At 33.6% G+C, this 19,471-nt stretch overlaps 1 protein-coding gene across 1 annotated transcript in view; it reads right to left on the bottom strand.

The window, feature by feature from the left end:
- Positions 1–19,471, bottom strand: part of LOC111045969 (all trans-polyprenyl-diphosphate synthase PDSS1) — a 156,133-nt gene that overhangs the window by 9,280 nt on the left and 127,382 nt on the right. Inside the window, exon 4 of the mRNA XM_039434795.1 lies at positions 19,178–19,319. Within this exon, the coding sequence (XP_039290729.1) occupies positions 19,178–19,319 (142 nt within the window). The remainder of the gene's footprint in view (positions 1–19,177; positions 19,320–19,471) is intronic.

Raw genomic sequence — 19,471 nt, 5'->3', positions numbered from 1 at the left:
TAAAGGTCATTGTACGTACTTGAAATATGCATCTAGGGCTCTAGGGTAGGCCTACTTTAGAAGAGATGTTTGTTACTAGTAGGTACCCTATTAGAAAAAGATGCATTATTTTCTGAGTTGTACTGCTTTCTACAGTAGTTTACAAAAAAAAGGAATTTAATTATGGTATTACCTATTATAATCTACGACATGGAATACTGAATAGCTTTCAGAGAAAGATGTTTAAGATGATGAGATTCCTCTCACCTTAAATATTTTAGTTTCCAGCCTTTTATTAGCTGAAGATAATAATTATCTTTCAGAAATACTAGTTGTACTCTCAGTCGGGGGTTATAGCGGGAATGAGATTACTCATTATAGATTTAAACTTTGATGACAGTGCTCTATCCGGGCGTTTTGCTGGATAAATGTGAAAATTGTGAATCTAACAACAAGCCCTGGTCTCCGCGACTTTGTTGGGCTTGTCTTGGACCATGACAAGATACGCGCAACGTGCGTGGATGGAGTGATTTCAGTATTAAGATTTTTTGAAATTGCTGTGACCTCAGGGCTGGGAAAACTAGATGTAGTTCAATATTATTTAATTGACGTGTCATACACTGTTAGAGCTATGCTCATATATACAGTTTTACATGACAAAATAATAATAATAATAATAATAATAATAATAATATAATAATAATAATAATATAATAATAATAATAATAATAATAATTTATTTCAATTTATTTATCCCATTTGAGGTTACATAGTATCATATACATACAGTGTTTTGTTGCTCCTCTAGCTTAGAGCTAATTGAGGAGTATTCAAATTTCATATTACATCATAATCGTTATAAATTCTATAAATACTACAAATGAAAAGTTTTTAAAGTGTTTAATTTAAGTTTATCATATTTTCCATCTGGGATTCGATATGTTTTAAATTATATATTATAAATTATAATAATAGCCTAATAATAATAATTTATGATTTTTCAAGTTTGTCAAAGAGGCCTAATAGTTTTACTCTATTAAAATTTAATTTTAGTTTCAATGAATTTGAAGTTGCATGCCTAGTTCATGAAATCTCAAGGTAATTTTAATTGAATATCATAGCCACAAGCCACAATTATATTTATTCATGAGGTTTATGAAAAATAATCTATATACAACGTGAGTTTTCGGTGGTTTTAATACTTTTTATAGAATATAAAATACAATTTTTGCAAGTCGACTCTGCAGTTGATCACCGGGCCACTGTCTTCAATTCATCATTGATCGGTGTACTTTTCATTTCAGTTTTCATAACTCGCTTCAGTGCATATGGAGGTCAAGTGTAGACCTAGGCCTACTAACTATCCCTGCTGTTATCCAGTGACTGTAGCATATTTCGCCTACCTTATCTGGTCAATGGTAACTGATAATTATTTTGAAAGTTAATTACTGGCTAGCGCGTCCAGCAGCCTAATAATTAATTACACCGAGATAAAAGTCAGATCATCAATCACAAAATTAGTTGTTAGTTAAGTTTTGATGTTAGCATTGATTCCATTGTTGTCTAATAGGAGAGTGCTTTATCAGATTGTCTGGGAATTTCGTGAGGTGCAAATTATCATCTAAAAGCTTTATTGTTATCAGCTCGATGCAAGGATACGATTTATTTGAATCACAAATGAATTTGCTATCTTCTTTTCACTCAATAATATATTCTTTGGGTTTATTCATTATTACAATGTATCATATTTAAAACTAATCCATTTCCACACTATCTTTAAAACTAATCCATTTGACACACACTTTAATAGAATATTTACCCTGCAAAAGCATTTAATTAGAGTCGCTCTAAAACGGCCTAGACTGTATCCAAGCAGGAATTTGTTTGTTGAATTTGGGGTTCCAACGCTACGACAGGTCTTTGTAGGGAAAATCATTACACATGCCAATAGAAATAAGCAGCATCTTACTTTGAATACACATTTACACAACCTTCGTCCGTCTGTACTCAATCCTTATACTCGAAACTTTACAAGATTAACTATAAACATCAATTCACATACTTCATGGAATACTTTGCTAATATAGTCCCATATCACTTTATAAACAATAGAATAACAAAAAAACTAAGTAGTGAAATAGAAGAGTGGGTAAAATCTAGAGTTTATTTTAAGATAAGTGTATGAAATGATAATTTTGTAAGAACTGTAAGATCATAGTGTATAATACGTCTGTTATAGTAAGTTTTTCTTGATTCTCTACTATGGATATTATAGTATATATCCACTTTTAGTCTTGATTAATGTTATAATATTTGTAATTTTCAATCGCACTCACTGCTGGCGAACAAGTTCCACTTATGCCGGTAGTGCCTTTTATATAAATTTACTTATTTATAATATTACTTATAGTATCTATCATATTTTTAATGTAAGTACTGATTGTAAAATGTTATGGCAAATAAATTTCATGTATGCTCATGTATTCAAACTATTTATCAATGATTTATTTGTCCAAATATATTTTGCTGAGGGTGATGCCCACATTGCTCAATACTTGTGCTTGGATGAAGAGAAAGATGATGATAAGGGATGAATAAACTTAAAGCAGTACCAAATTGCAGTAAGAAATTCCAGAAAGTAGAATAATTATTGATTAGTAATTAAAGTACAGAATAAATAAAATACAAACACCAGTATTTATGCAAATAGAGATATTGCAACTGCATTTATTAATAATATAATTAAATTATAACTGTTTCGAAGAGGTACTCTATCTAGATTATAGTTCTATAGTAACATATGATATGGAAATTTCATTAAGAGATTGGGAGAAGAAGAATATACATGCTAAAAGACGAACTTTAAACCCTTGAAAACAACCCTTAGAGTTAAAATATCGCCAAAAGATTTCTTAGTGCGCCTCTAAAGGGCCAACTGAACATACCTACCAAATTTGAACGTTTTTGGTCCGGTAGATTTTTAGTTATGCGAGTGAGTGAGTGAGTGAGTCAGTCAGTCAGTCAGTGACTGAGTGCCATTTCGCTTTTATATATAGATAATACAAAGAATGAATACAACGAATTATTTCAAATCGAATCTTCTAAAACATTAGAGCATCTTCCAATGTGAATTCAACTAGAATAAGTTTGCATTTCAATTGCTAATCGTTAGTTTATATAAAATCTAGATAACTGTTCAACTGCACTATGAAATAATAAGTAGTCCTAGACCGTTGCTAGACCCAAATAAAGGCATAGACAATAATTATAGAAATCATGAAAAACACTAGAACATTCAATTCTGGTAGAGAAACATTCATCAACCCAACAGTTAATGAATAATTTTATATAATGGAGGAAAGAAATAAGTTGAAGAAAGTTACAAAATAATAGAGCGCTGGTTTTATTTACAGAGCTGTGAGTGAAGCGTTTTATTGATACTTAAAAATAAATACTAACTTAATTTTAAGTGCTTGAATAAAAATCCAGAAAATGACATTTAGGCCTATTGACATACGAGGCGGATTTGAAGATTGGTCACCCTGGGCTATTAAGCATTAGCCCATGGCTATATAGCCCATCTAGCCCAAATGTAAATTCAGTCCAGCCTATTGATGATCTATATGCAAGAAAACCGAATAGGCCCTACCAAATTACTAATTGTTGACAGAAAATCCAGGTAACTTCAGAGCTCCACTCTGAAAGACCAATTATAACTCAAGACATTCCAAACAATTATGGAGATTCATGAAATTATGGAAAACTAGGCTAAACCATCAACAAAACAAACAATAAATAATAATTATGAAGATGAGAGAAATAAGCAGCAAGAAACGCGCAGACCAGAATAAATAAAACGCGCTGCGTTTGCGGTGAGCGCTCTGTCTTCAGTGTTACCATTGGTTGCATGGGAAGCAACCATGTTTTAATATAGAAAATGCTGACAGTTTAAAGTGAGTCCCCCTGTAATGAAAGAGCGGCAAGCGAAGCAATGCGTGACGTCACAGATGTGCGCGCGCATCTCAAAACAACAAAGCACAGAGCACACAAATTATTTATGGCAGCCATAGACGTCGAAAGTAGTGACTGCACATAAAAAAATCACTCATTAACAGAACAGAGAAAGTGGCAATGACGACAAATGATTGTTTTCCGAGTGCCGAAAACCTACCTAACCTAAACTAAAACGTTTTCAATTGTCGCCCGCCCAGCCGTAGAGCTGTAGAGCGCTCTCTCTGCACTTTTTCAAAGTGAACCATTTTTTCAGCTGCTGCTTCACGCTTGGAGGCACCCCTTTTCACGCGGAAAGTTGATTGATTTTTGCGGTTTTTTTCTGATATGAGTCAAGTAGACTAAACTGAGATTCAAATGAAATATGCAGCATTCCTTGTTCAAAATATGACTGCTTCCTGTTCAATCGATTCTGACTATCTTGAGTAAATCTCACTATACCAGTCACTGTCAGCATTCCTTAATGTTACTTCGATATACTTCCCATTCAACCAATGCTGACAGTCTGAAACGAATCTTACAATAGTTATTTGTGAAGCAGTGCATTACCTTTCTCAACAATAACAATGTTGTGCGTTCATATTGTTTTGGTTTGTGTATAAATTCCTCAAAAATCAATGATTTGGCATGGTGAAATCAAAGGTGAATAGAGGAACTACAAAACTACAATTTACAGACTTGACTACTAGAGAAAGAGAAAGAAGACTAGACTAGACTACTAGAGGAAGAGAAATTACCATGCTTCTTAGTAAGAAGCATTAAGTAAGAAGTTCTTATTGAGAAGTACGTCTGATCTAAAGGTACCTACATTCTTCCATTTTCCTGATTGTGTTTTGCTAAATTACTTTGAAGGTGAAGGTGGAAGAATAATAATTTATGAAAGATAAATGATTAAGGAATCTGCAGATCAATGGTCAAATTTTGATCGATGTTCAAATTTGATATTTCCAAACAAGGTCCATGATTCCAAGATAATTGAAAAGTTATCATCTCCTTGTTTTTAGAAAGATATGTATAACATCTTAAAAAAGTGTGTTATTGGCGTTCAATACAAGTCTAAGTCGTGAACACAATTTGCAAATTTCAATTCAGCAATGAAATTTACACATTCATAAGTGTCAATTTAATGCCTTATTCATACAACACAAAACAGCAATTCAAACTCAAATCAATTCATAAGAACAGTAGCCTACTCCATAAAATCCAAGTAGCGTGCTATTTAACACAGCTATTCACATTCAAATTTTTCAAAAGTTCATTCGCCCTTTATTCAAACGAAAGCTATGCAATAGTTTGTGAAAGCATAACTGATTATGATGATGTGTGAAACATTATTCTTCACATTATCACAAGGAGAATAGGAGATACTTTACCCACTTTGAATGTTTGTGACAGTAAATAACATTAAAAAGTTACCAAACACTGTTGGTTGGAAAGAGATTGTGCTACTGAATTAAATGCGATACAAGCAACAACCAGAGACTATGGAATGTAATTGCAATCTCTGGCAATAACAGACAAGTTTATTCTATGCGTACTTTTCCTTTCCTTTCTTCTAATCTATTCGTCTTTCAACTCACTTGGCTTTGCTTTTCTGCAATTTGCTTCTTTCTTCGTCTTTTTCTCTCCTTTCTACTTCTTAGAGTTCTGCAGAGATTGATATTTCATTCTCAATAGGCAAAAGTCTACTATAATAGTTTTTCTAACTCCTCTCTTCTCAACCAGTCTCTATTCTTCTTTTTCTGTAACTTTTTCTCCAATTTTAATTTTTTTAATCTGAAGATTTTTTGGAGTCATTTCTTTTCTATTTCTCATCGTATCGCCAATCATCCTACTCCGTATTCCTAAGTTACTTCTTCATCACCTTCCATTTATTCCAATTTCAATACCTCATCTTTTACTTTTTTGTCTCCCTTTTCATTTATTCTCTCTCCTCCTCTTCTTCTAAAATACACAGCAGCCTAAAACTCTTCTAAATTAATTAAAATTGTTGTTTTTCTCAGACTACTATTGATGTATATTTCTTTGATCTTATTTTTTCCTATTTTATTTAGGAAATAATTTCCTTATGTTGTTGTAATGTAAATGCATTAGCATTGTATAGGAAGGTTATGTTGGAGAGAGGGCCGCCTGCGCCCTAACTTCTCCCTCCAGGAGGCAGCCTATCTATCTTCTCTTTTAACCTCTAATCTCTCCACTTCAAATCATTGTTATATTCAAATTAGTTGTATTTCTCCCCCTCATAGTCTTCTTCAAAGAATTTTCTAATACAGGTGACACATAAATTCAGTTCCTCACTGTTCTTCTTATTCTTCTTCCTCTCTTTTTCCTACTTTCTCTCCTCATCCTCATCCTCCTTCTCTACCTTGATCATCTTCTCTCTCGCCTACTATGTACCATTAATTTTCGAATCTCTTATTCTAATCGCCTCCACTATCCTAGATTGAGATCGTGACTAAACACAAGATTTGTCACCAAGCTTCCTATGATAGTAATACCACTCAAGTTTCACGCAATTCGTCGCTATCTGAATGACTGTTATGAAATTTTCAAATTCGATCTCAACCCACAGACTTGTCTCAAAGAGAATCTGTTCAGCCGCCTTCAGAATAAAAGGATTATGCTTATCAATTCAACAATATTTTTTAGTGTCTGTTTTATAGTTTCGTCACATTAATCCAATCGTTGACATAAAACACCACGCCTGTTCAAATCAATTCAGTAGTTGTGTAATCAAGGATCAAAGGTACGGATTTCCAAATTATGTGGTGGGAAAGGAGGGAAGTGTGCCATCTATAAGCATTACTAACTGAACAGTTTATCAGTTTATTTTTAGATTCTTGACAATCAAGGATTGTCAAGGAGGAAGCAGTGCAATATTGTAATCAGATGTTAGCTATATAGCCTAAAACAATTTATTTATAGATAACAATCTTTATTATTTCTTTTAAAAAAAATGATAAGATTTATTGCTATTATATAATGAATTCTTATAAACTTATTATATTGCACCAAATGTCATGATGTCTCAAGTTTTATTTTACACTGTTGTTATGTTTTTGCTGAAAGCATTATTGTACCCTGTTTAAAATTCTACAATACTACAATCATGTATGAGTTTGACGAACTCAATTCAATTCAATCCATCTTCTATTCCAAGAGATTACTGTTTCATTATTGAACAAATTTGGTTCATTATTGAACACTTATTCCTTGATATTTTATGAACGCTAATTTAAAGGAATATATTCTTCTATTCTCAGCAGCGAGGTTTTAATAGCAGACTCACGTTTATACTTTTCATAGTTTCATAGATGTTTTTGTTCAGAAATTATTTATATTTACTGAAGATTATAGAGGTTAACAATAACTACAATTTTCCAGATTAGATACTGTCCAGAGAACATAGATATTTTGTTGAAAAATCATTGCTCATTGAAATATTTATTCTTCAGATATTCATAAATATTTTGTTGGTCAGAAGGAGAAGGATGGATCTTTATAAGAATAAGAATGATTTATAGAGGTGGAGAAATTATAGGGAATAATGGGAATTGTATTGGAGAATTTAGAAGAAAGAAATGAATAGAGCGACTTCCCTATTTGCTGAGGTGGGAAAAGTTCAGATGGCCACTTAAGCACTTGAAAAATGAATAAATCACTACAATTTCAAGAAGATTAAATTATAAAATTTGAATAAAAGTTCAGTGAACAGCTATGTCTTTATTTGTAGTAGCGCAGCATTTCTTCCAACTCGTCTATTTTCCTCTTGCAACTCCTGTGCATCAAGACATACCTATAAAAGAAGAACATCAAAAAATAATAGCCTATTGGATGTGTGGTATGGAAATGCCGCATGCCTCAGAGTAGTGTATGCCTCCTCAGTATCATACATCAAGCTACTCACTCAAAAATACCGAACTTTGAACTGTCGTGGACTGAGCAAACAATACTCTCTCAGGTTCTCTATTTGAAAATGTAGATTGCTTGTCCCTTTTGGTCAGAAAGTGAGTTACTAGAAGTTAGATATTCAGAATGATGTTTACCATCTGTTTGAAAAAATGTTTGTCCATTAGAGCGACATACCCTAAACTCTGTGGATTTAGTAGTCGCCTTTTAAGGTGACAAAGAAAATTGAGAAATTCGAAGCACGTTCAGAAAAAAACGACAAATAAATGACGTGGCATATGTTTTGTGCTTCGGAGCATTCATCATGTAATCCAATTACAGAATGTGATGGATTTTGTAATTACCGATGATTGAAACCATATACCATTGAATGAATTTAAAATGTCCGAATAAGATTCTGAATACTATACTATTTTTCTTGGATATCAAGAGTTCGATGAACCCAAAATCAGACATTCCTCAGAATAAAACAGAAAAGAAGAAATAATAAACGGTCAAGCCTAAATGTCCAAAGCCTACAATGTAGACTGAAATTCTATCAAAAACTCTGACGTTGCCTAATAAGTGAGATAGGAGAAGTTTGATACTTTAGATAGAATTCGTGGATCATAAAATGAGAGTGTTATCCAAGACTTTATGAACTTAAAATCATCTACTGGTAGGCTTTTTGATGGTTTTTGAATGACAGTTTCATTATAAGTTGAAAATGAACTCTAAATTCCAGACACTAATTTCCTTAGGCTGTTCAAAATCCTTTAAAAATCATGATTATACGGGTAGCTACTCCAAGTTTAAAGCCGGCTAATCAATAATGGAGTTGGTCCTTCAAATAGAAAATAGAATATCTATCATGTGATTTAGCGGTCAAGATCCTGATTTGAAAGCCAAGGGTTCAAAATCTCTATCTAAAGTTCTATGACATTATGTGAAACTAGAAGCGTGAATCGGTTAACGTTGCGGGACAAATAATGGGCATTGCTATCGTGGCTGGTTCATTTCCTATTCCAGCTACTCTAGTCGGAGTTGCCAGTTACTACTGCCGGACACATTATTTTATTAACACATGTATTGATTTTATTAACACTCTATTTTTCTTTCTATTGACATGTACCTAGTTGTTCGAACTCACTGCCGACGCACATGTTGTTCTTTGCCGGTGGTGCAATTTTGTAATTTAGAATATTTATTTTATCAATCTGTATTATTTTATGGCAAATAAATGAATTTGAATATGAATTTGAAAAAATTGAGGATTATGCATGATACGTAGACTTGGGTTTGAGGAAGAAAGAAGGGCATGCATTTTTATATGGGTTTCGTAAAACATGAATATCCTTTGCGTTGTGGGAAATGTCAACTACAGAGAACAACTGATTTCAGGATTGTCTAAGAAACGTAATGATATAATAATTTCAATAGGAACTCTACCCATCCTGTTCACTATAGACAGGATGACCTGTCTGAATTATTTGGAACATCGTGCCTTCTTAATTTTGGAGCCTGATTCCTTGCATCTTCTACAGCCTATACTCTTCCAAGCATGAAATAGCATTGACTCTGGAGGTTATTTATCTACAGATAAATCGTAATCTATTTTTCATGAACTTTTTGGAAAATTTTCAACAACATAATTATTATTTTCCTGTAATTAATTAAAAAATGTGTTGAACGATTTCCGTAGTTAGACTAGGAGAGCGGTAGTTGATATTTGTAAGTGGTAGTCCTTCAAAAATTAGGTTGAAAGGCTATCACGTGACAGATGGATGAGTTTCGTAAAATTGGCCGGCAAAATGTCGATGAATTTTAGTTTCATGGAATATTTATCGTTGTTTTGCTAAATTACACGTGAGAAACGATCTACCGATCTATTAATTTGGCAGTCTAGATCGTTGCTGATAAATCGATACTGATATAAATCGATGGTGATCTATAAGATCGATCCTTTCACTAGGCTGCTGATCTTTGACATCTCTAATTTTGCTATAGTGACAGGAAGCTGCCGGGGGCTCCAATTTCTGCTGAGAAAAGTACAGTCAGTCGTGTGTCGTGAGGTACCGCCTCAGGCAAAACACTTGCGTAAAAATTATGAAAGAGAATCATCGATTTTGAAAAGTTTCGTAACATCTACTGAACGGTTTCAAAAGTTTTCAACGCCTGAGAGAAAGGTAAGCAAGGACGGTTAATCCCATGATTGCAGTTAATTCAAAGTCCAAGTCCTAGTTCGATTGGATCTGGTTCAAACAGTCTTTGCTCTCTTCTTCAAAATATGAGAAGCATGATTATGTCTCCAAAAGTGTATGAATCTAATGTTAGTTCTCATGGCTTTAGAACTTTTAAACTTGCTTTATCCAGATTAATCTTTGTTTGGTCCACCCCAGCCGGGGAAGTCTCCTGTTTCCATTTCTAAACCAAGCGGAGACTGGAAGCAAAATTTTGCCTGCTGTACTGATAGCTAAGGAAATATTATTAGCCTATGAGATGAGAAAAAAATCAAAATTGGCCTATGAGATTGAAAAGAATCACTACAGTATTTTGTGAAGACGTTTTATCCACATTCAAGACTGAATGTTGGAAAACCTAATTCTTGAAATCGTAGTGCAATAATATTGATTGGGTATAATGAGTGACAGAATTGAATTGAATCGCTGCCTTTATTAAATCTAAATAAACAGATAAAACAGATACAGTCTGGAAGAATTTTGCAGTGGAAAACAGCATTTTTACAGTGAATATACATTTGAGCATTTGTAAACGTTTGGGAATTATTTTAAAAATACGAGTACTTTCATGAAGAGTGCTTGATTTAAGTTCACGAGCAGATGAAGATTCAAATGTAGATAGACAGAGGTTTCCTGGAATTTGAACTGATATTCAAATACATAACTTATAATAATTTAAAATTCTCAATATTCAATCTCAACTATATAATTCGAAAATTCCGACAAATCATTGAGTCCAACAATAAAATTAAAGAATCTCCTTGTCATCCTATCTTTTACTCTAGTAGGCGGCATGTTGAGTAATAGGAGATCGGATTCGCAATGTATCATTAACCAAAGAATCTGAATGAAATTCTTTTGTTCTGTGCTGTCTTTAAATGATGGAATAATAAAGTCTTAAATCATGTTGAGGTGGATTAATGCAATATTTGGGAGAGGCACGATACCATTATGACAACTGTCTACTGTACTAGAATGTTGAGAAATATCAGATTGTGATTGTGTGGGTTACCAGTTCTAGGTTAATGGCAGATTAGTTTCATCTAATCAGAAATCAGATGCGGCGTCTTGGCAAAATCTCCTAATCTTTGCGTATTTGAGCTACTCCCCTGAAGAATTATGTAATCTTGAAAAATTATCATACGATCATAATATAGGGTATATAATATGAATATACAAAACATTATAGATTCGATTCTCCAGTAAATCCGATTTATATTCCACTACTCAGAATAATATGAAGAATTTCAAGTTCAATTCTATTACTTCAATGTAAAATGATAATTTCAATTGAATTAAATGTGTACCTCCACAATACAAAAAACAAAACAATCAGTAGTCAATTTCCTAGGACGCAGTCTGCGTCTAACCACCCCCCCCCTTTTGGGACCACTGAAGTATTACACTGAAGTATTAGATGCTAACTAATTTTATTTAATTAGTAAACAAAATTGGAAAACAAAATTCATCCATTATTTTGATTGACGGCCATACATTATCCATATTTTTCCATTTCAAAACCCCCAACGATCTGTTTCAGGTAAATTCAATGGTCTAACAGTCTCACTATACATATTATTTGAAACATTGAGTTTATTGAAAATTTATAGAAATAAATTTGAATTTTATTTTGATAACTATCAAATAGTCTGAAAGCTGCCCTCACATTGGTAATTCACAACTTTATAGACAATAGGTTGTTCGAAGAAGACTTACATTAAGTTTGCTGACCTGACAAACTTCAAACCTCTGAACTACTACTGTATTCTGAGGATTGACTCTACAGGATTAGTACAGTCAACAATATAGGTAGATTACGATTATTTAATAGTACAGTTGATGAGTAGTACTGGATTAGTTCCCGTAATTTAGCAGAGACCCTGCTACATTCGACCCTCCGAGAAAACAAAATTAGAGCTACAGAAGAACATACAATGAACTACAAACTAGAAGAACTCGGTAATACGGTACGGTATACGGTAATACAGTAGAACTGAATTGAAAAGTGGAACCACATACTGCAGAATTGATAGAACATATGCAGAATAAATTACCCTACATGATACAACATTAATATTGGGCGTAGCTACATGACACTTGGATTCGATACCGGAGAAAATGCCGGCAATAACTTGCCTAAATAGCAGCGCTCAAACAATCGCAGTGTTTTGGCGAGACAACGCCTCTTGTCTCGGATTCCTGTGGCTGACTGAGACTCAGAATTGATGAGGAAGGATGGAGGATGTCAGAAAACTTTCTCCTAATGCTCGTGGGCTGGACTATCCCAGATAACAAATCAAAATTTTTGTTTAATTAGCATGTATGTTCATGATTGTATTGTTCAATTGAGATCCTTGATGTAGGCTATCAAATATCAACTGAGTTCGGTGACCTTCAAGGCTTGAAGTCGATAATTCAAAGGGTTTGATTCAATATCAATTTAATTTTTCGATCCATTTATGTTTCAATATTAAAAATATATTTTCAATGATTTATTGTGGTATTTTAAATTACTTAAACTCTACAAAATTGTCGAATTGATCGATTGAAAAATTGTAGTATTTTATAATTCCAATTCAGTATTTACATTGTAAATGACTGAAGTATGAAAAAAATGAATCTACATAAAAAATGCAATAATTACTAATATTCAAATCCACAAAATATCCAGAGAATATTTAAAACATTATATTCAACTAAACCAGCACAGTATGTTTGTACAATGCTTTTGAAATTGTAGTAGGAAAAATTTAAAATTGAATTCCATTGAATCTATGAAACCATTAATGTAAAGTATGAATTTTGACTTATGTATTATTACTAAAAATAAGAGAAAAAAATAATATCGTTATGAAATAACGATCTAAATGCAATCTTGAAACTTGAAAAAGTTCAATCCAAAATAGAGAACTGAATGGTTTCTTTCATAATAATACGTTGATTGATTAATTGATTGATTTACAGTATTTATAATATGCCAGGTCTTGAAAAACTTATTGCATTAAATAACATTACAATTATATATTGCGAAATGGTACGAAATAATAATATTGAGGAAGAATAATCTACCTTGGTATAAGAGAGCTTGAGGCAATGCAATAAATTGCTGTACATATGGAATACTGAAATGTATTTTATAAAAGTTCCTCGTACAATTCCAGGCTCCCATTGTAATTAGCTCAATTGTAGCTTAATTTGACAACAATCGAGAAAATCACAGTTTGACATTGAATTGAAAAACAAACTTTGAAGATTGAGAAGAAAGTAGTAATTTTCCAATTTTAACTTGATTTTGACATTAAATTTATTTATTTATCCCAGATTGTATTATTATTATTATTATAACTTTTGAAATGGTCCAACAAGCTTGAGCCCAAAACTGTTCTTATTGAACCAAGTTATTCGAAATTATGTTTTATTCAAACTACGATTTGAAGACTGAGAAAAAAAATAGTATCATTGGAACGTAAACAATATAAACAATGTGTGCAATTTCAGATCTACAATTTTCCAACAGAGTCCTCTAATATTTTGAGGATGCCGTGTTTTTATAAGTAAAAGCCGAGACTATATGAACAAGAACTTTCTTCTCAAAACCAGTTTCGTATGCCAAACGAAATCTAACCAGGAAAGATGAGAAAGGACAGGCCTCCAAGAGGAGAGAGAAAGGAAGAAAAAATAAATACGAAATGGAAAGGAATATTGCAAATATAGGAATGCTATTTAGAAGAAAAGGGATTCATCGAATAAGGATTGTTCAACTAAAAATGATAATATTCAACTACAGGATTTTCTTCAGGTCTATCCATATCGAGACTCAACTCAAAAGGGAAGCATTGGTGTTGTTTATAAGAAATTCTGACAGTTTAAAGTGAATATTACTATAGTGAGGTCCACGTTATAATGACAGTATTTGTTCAACTTTGGTTTTGCTATCCTTGTCTATCATTCGACAAAGCCGGTGATACTATCCTTTTCTAGGTCCACAACGATGCCAATTATGTTTTTGACAGTGTAGAAATATAATTGATTAATGCATAGAATCGGCATCGCTATTCTCCTAACTTCTAGTTACTAGGATACGATTTGGGAGATATGGAGCGATTCATTCTATTCAATCCTTTGAACTTATGAATAGAGCTGGATTCGCACACAACAGTGATAGATAGATAGATAGATAAATGACTTTTATTTACACTTTATAATAAAAGTGATGTGGGCGAATTGAGGCAATAGAAGCCCCCTCTTCATTTAACCCACGATGATAAGTTACATAAAAATATAATATACATTACAATTTGAAATTAAATTATAATTAAAAATTACATTAATTTGACAGTGAACAGTGAAAATATAATTTACACAGGTTCTTATTGGATTATTCCCACTCACTCTGCCGGGCTGAGTGGGAATAGTCCAATAACAACCTGTGTGAATTATATTTTCACTGTTCACTGTAACTGTTGTGCGCGAATCCAGCTCTATGCAGAGTTTTTAATGAAGTACTAAACCTATTGGGAGATTCAATTGAAACTGAAAGCACTGATTGAATAAGCAATGCATGTGTATCGGGAATGGGAAGCTTTGAGAATACTGACATCTTAAAGTAAATCTTACTATAGCAATGCTGTTGAATTTCATCATAATACTTCATTGACACACCAATATTATAGCCCATTATTTCTAGTTGATATTGATCTGTTTCAGTCTCTCAATTAGTTTATTACTTCGGATTAAGGAAAGTCTTCTGGAAAAAGAACTTATAATTATATGAAAGCGACTCGTCATTATGATGACCCAATGTCAAGGCAATTTCTATTTCATTCAGGAAACTATTACTAATATTTTGTTTCAAGATGGAAAGAAAGAGGAATAATTGATCGGGTGACAATCAGTTTTAGGGGAAATGATTATAATTAGTATTGACTGAACCTAATTATCCACTTAAATATTATAGAGTAAATGAAAAACCTATAATTCTGTTATTGAAGTGAACCACGAGGAGAATACTCAATTTGAAATTTGGTTTTTACTAGATAATGAGGAGAAAATACAATATTATAGTATCTTTTCTCTATGAGTAAAATTTGGGTTGGGTTCCTAAGAGAGTTGTATCAAGAATTCGTAGCCAATATCACGCTATTTTTCCCACAAGGTATCCCAAAAGTAAGGCTGAAATTTCTAAAAAATCAGTAATGGTGTACCAGTTGATAATCTTTCTTCAAATCCATAATTTTTAAAATATAATTTTTCACGGTAGATTTTTCATGGATTCAGTTTGATTATGATCTGTTGACCAATGCTAATGATATTCAGAGCCTCGGTTCTCAAACCGGATGCAAAAACCAATAGATTAATGCAATAATGAATGAAATATCACCGGTAGATCTGAGTAGTAGGAAGACGGCAATCCAAATGTGTGAGTGAGTGAGATAGAAGAAGAAAACAAGAATGAGAGAAGCAGATGGGGAAGGAGAAAAAGTGTGAAATAAGGGTGTGCCGTTAGAAAGCAGGATGCGGGGAAAAGGTAGAAGGATGATTAATTGAATACTGAGATATGTGCGATTGGAGAGAGATACGAGGGGGAAGGAGAGAAAAAGAGAAAGAGAGAGAATAAAAAGGAAGAGAGACAATGTTGGAAAGAGAGGGATAAGGTGACAAGGGGAGGAAGGAAAAGTGAGGAGAAAGAGTGAGAGCGACAGAGAGAGTGAGAGTCATAAGAAAGGAGAATGAGAGATAGTGAGTGAGAGAGGAGAAAGGTTAAAAGTAGCGTATGGGTCAGAAGAAGTATAGTCGATGCGGTTTGGAAGATGAGGACAGGTGCACAGGTGAGAGGTGAGCTGGAAGAAGAGGGAGATATTGAGAGCAAAATGAGAATAAAGTTAAGTTGAAAGTGGAAGAATTAGGAAAAGAGAGGATGAACAAATGAGGTGAGAATTATAGAAATAAAGGAAGTTGGAGAGTCAAAGTAAATGAATGACTCCAGGAGAGTTGAGAGGAGGAGGAGGAAGCGGTGATAGTGGAGAAGAGGAAAAGAGAGTTGAGAAGAGAAATAAAATAATAGAGCAAAAGGAGGTGAAAAAAGGGAATGAGGCAAGGAAGGAAATGGAAGATTAAAAAAAAACATTTAACCCGAAAGATGATGAGAGGAGAAGAAGGAAGGAAAGAGGAAGTTCCTTGAAGAGCTGAGGAGGAGAACAGGAATGAAAGAAGAAGAGTTTATTTATTTATTGGGTAGAGCGAATAATTCAATAGTTGGAAAAAAAGAAAGAAGAAGAAGAAGAAGGAGGAGGAGGAGAATGAGGAGGAACGAAAATGATGGAGAAGTAGTAGGGGGAGGAGGATAGCAAGGAAAAAAGGAGAACGGTTTTGAAGTTGGATAAGTAGGAAGAGAAGAACGAGACGGGAGAGGAGGAGGAGCAGACGGTAGATGACAAATACGACGAATGAAGTTTGAAAAAGTAGAAACAGATCAAGAGGAGTGAGGCGATGTTGAAGAATAAATGAATGAAAGGAAGATGAAGATAAAGATGTACAACAGAAGGAAGAAAAAGAAAAAGTAAAAGAAGAATAAGAAAGAGGTGAAGAAGAGGAAGAAGAAGAAGAAGAAGAAGAAGGAGGAGGAAAAGAAGAAGAAAAAGAAGGCGAGAGAAATTCCCTGGAAGGTCGTTTGGCTCCTCTTTCCGATCTACCGACCGGTATATGGACAGGTGTGCCTGTCTACCACTACAACCTATCCTTTCACTCTCATCACATACCACTGAATATGTGTGTGAACTTTCTTGTATCACCATCTCACTCTACAAAAACACAACATTGGTGCTCTTTCTCATATTAACCTCTCATCATAATCATCGTCCTTCTACATCTATTTTTTCAATTCCATCCTAATCAGCATCATCCCAGACGTAAACTCAACATTGATGTTTTTCTCACATTATTCTCACACACTCGAACTCTCTCTCTCTTTATCCTTTCCTCTTCCTTCAGGCAGACGAATCCTGCTTCCAGGATCACATTCTCCGCATACCTTCGTCTAGTACTATGGACGGATGTTCCTTGGTCAATTAGGAATGCTGTGTTGCGCTTGCGCAACGAGTAGAAGGGTAGCAGCTTCCAAGTGATGAAACAAGCTGTTTCCCATCACATGCTTTTGAAGATGACCGCCTTTCGGATGATTAGATTGGCTGTCGTGATGTCTGGAGTGTAGTATGGTAACTTACAAGCATGGGTTTCAAGGTAAAGTCAAACTGAAGTATGAGGTGAGGGTGAGGGTGAGGTTGTGAGTAAAATGAAGGATGAGTTCAAGTGAGTTATTTGAAATGAAGAAGAAGAACAATTGGACAAATATCCCAGAATATTTTTGTTTTTCTATATATGGAGCGAGAATCAATGTCCCGAAATGTTTTCAGTGATAATATTACTGAAGCTCAATTTCTTACATCTGATCATATCTTAGGGCCGGTTTCCGAGCTCGGGGTTTAGCTAAGTTCTTGACTTTAAACACCTGGAGTCAGAAAATTGGCTTTAAGGCTGAGCAAAGGCTAAAAATAAACTTTTCACTCGTGATATTATTCAAAGTTTTTTAATTTGTATAATTATCATCAAGCTATCAAAATGGAAAAGTTTTCTCCAACATTTTTTTCTGATCATTACTTTTTGAGATATGAGCGCCCAAAGTTTGAATTTTTGGGACAGAACATTTCAAATTCGGTGAGAGATAAATCCATGAGATTCAGGGGATAGATTTTTCAAGGTATTGTTGATCTAATAAAACAAAAATTTTCTGAAAATATAAATTTTAAGATAGTTATTCAATTCACTAAAAATAACCAAAAATAACTTTTGATTCAGTTATTTTTGGTAAATCTATCCTCAAAAAGTAATTATCGGAAAAAATGTTTTCCTGAGAAAACGTTTTCATTTTGATAGCTTGATGATATACAAATCGAAAAACTTAGAAAAATATCACGAGTAGAAAGTTTATTTTTAGCCTTTGCACAGCCTTAAGAAACGGGGCGCAGTTTTTATGACAATCTTTATTTTCTCATTTATATAATTGGAGACGTTTTTCCTTGACGAAATTAATCATTCCTAAATAATTCAAAATAGCTGAAATTTTACACATTTTCCCTTTATTTCATTTTATGTTCAATTTTATAGTTTTCGAAATTAAATTTAAACGTGACTGTGACTATGACTACGACTACGCCCCGTTTCGAGAAGCCAATTTTCTGATTCCAGCTGTTTAAAGTCTAGAACTTAGCTAAATCCCAAAAATCACGAAATGATGGTTTTTAACACGGTATTTAGATGAAAATCTTCTTCTATATACCGTGGTTTTTAACATAAAAAATAGAACTTAATAAACTTGATAGAAAATATAGTTAAAAGTTGAAACACAGGATTTTTGTTTATTATTTTCTGTTAGCTGTACTGTAATGCTTGTCATTCAATTATTTTATGTCAAAGTAGACATTTTTCAAGTTCATAGGCTCTGTACTGTTCTAAGGTTAAATCAGAGTTCAAGAGAAAATTGAATAGCAAAACAGAACTAACCTATTTTATGAAGAAAAATGTCAAGCATCAACAAATTAAGTTCCTCTAACTGGTATGAACCTTCCAAGATCCTCTACCCTCTACACAAATTAAGATTTATGATCTAAGATCTCTAAGGAGTTTCATGCAAACAAGTGTAGGCTGAGACCTCAATCTTCATTTTAAAAGAGAGCAGGAAAGTTAGTCCAAACTTATCTTTCACTTTTCAAAATAAATGTTGGCTTCCGAAAATCTTTCAATCTTTTGCAATTCAATTAGCTACTAAATGTTGGTAGATCCATGTAGCAATTTTTGTGGGGCTGAAGGTGCAGACTTATGTGTAGAAATGCATTTCTCTTTTCATCTGCTGATGATATGCTCATTATATCCTGTATCTTACTTCTTCTAAATTTCGCGTGTTCGTGGTGCATAAGTCTGAACGCACCTTCAGATTTACCGAGCTAGGCAATTGACACTTCTTTAAATACAATACTATTTCTCATAGAATTTGAATAGTTTACCTTTTTGTGGTTCCAGACTACGTTGACTGATGGCTTGCCGCGTCGGAAGTCGGACTGGTCGATGACGTCATCATGGATGAGTGACGCCGAGTGAATCATCTCTGCGATCATCGCCACCTGTCGCTGTTCCGCTAGCAGGTCACTACAAAACAAACATAAAATGAAATATATTAAAATTATAGGAATATGAATACAGAAAAATATACGTGAGATAAAAACAATAACGAACACATAATCCAGAATAGTGAAATGTGAAAGATCTTATGGCTTTGAATCTCAGGTCTCTGGTCTCAG

This window comes from Nilaparvata lugens, chromosome 8 (assembly GCF_014356525.2).
Source record: "Nilaparvata lugens isolate BPH chromosome 8, ASM1435652v1, whole genome shotgun sequence".
Classification (NCBI taxonomy): Eukaryota; Metazoa; Arthropoda; class Insecta; order Hemiptera; family Delphacidae; genus Nilaparvata; species Nilaparvata lugens.
The sequence above is the reverse complement of the archived record's forward strand: the minus strand, read 5'-3'. Positions and strand labels throughout refer to the sequence as shown.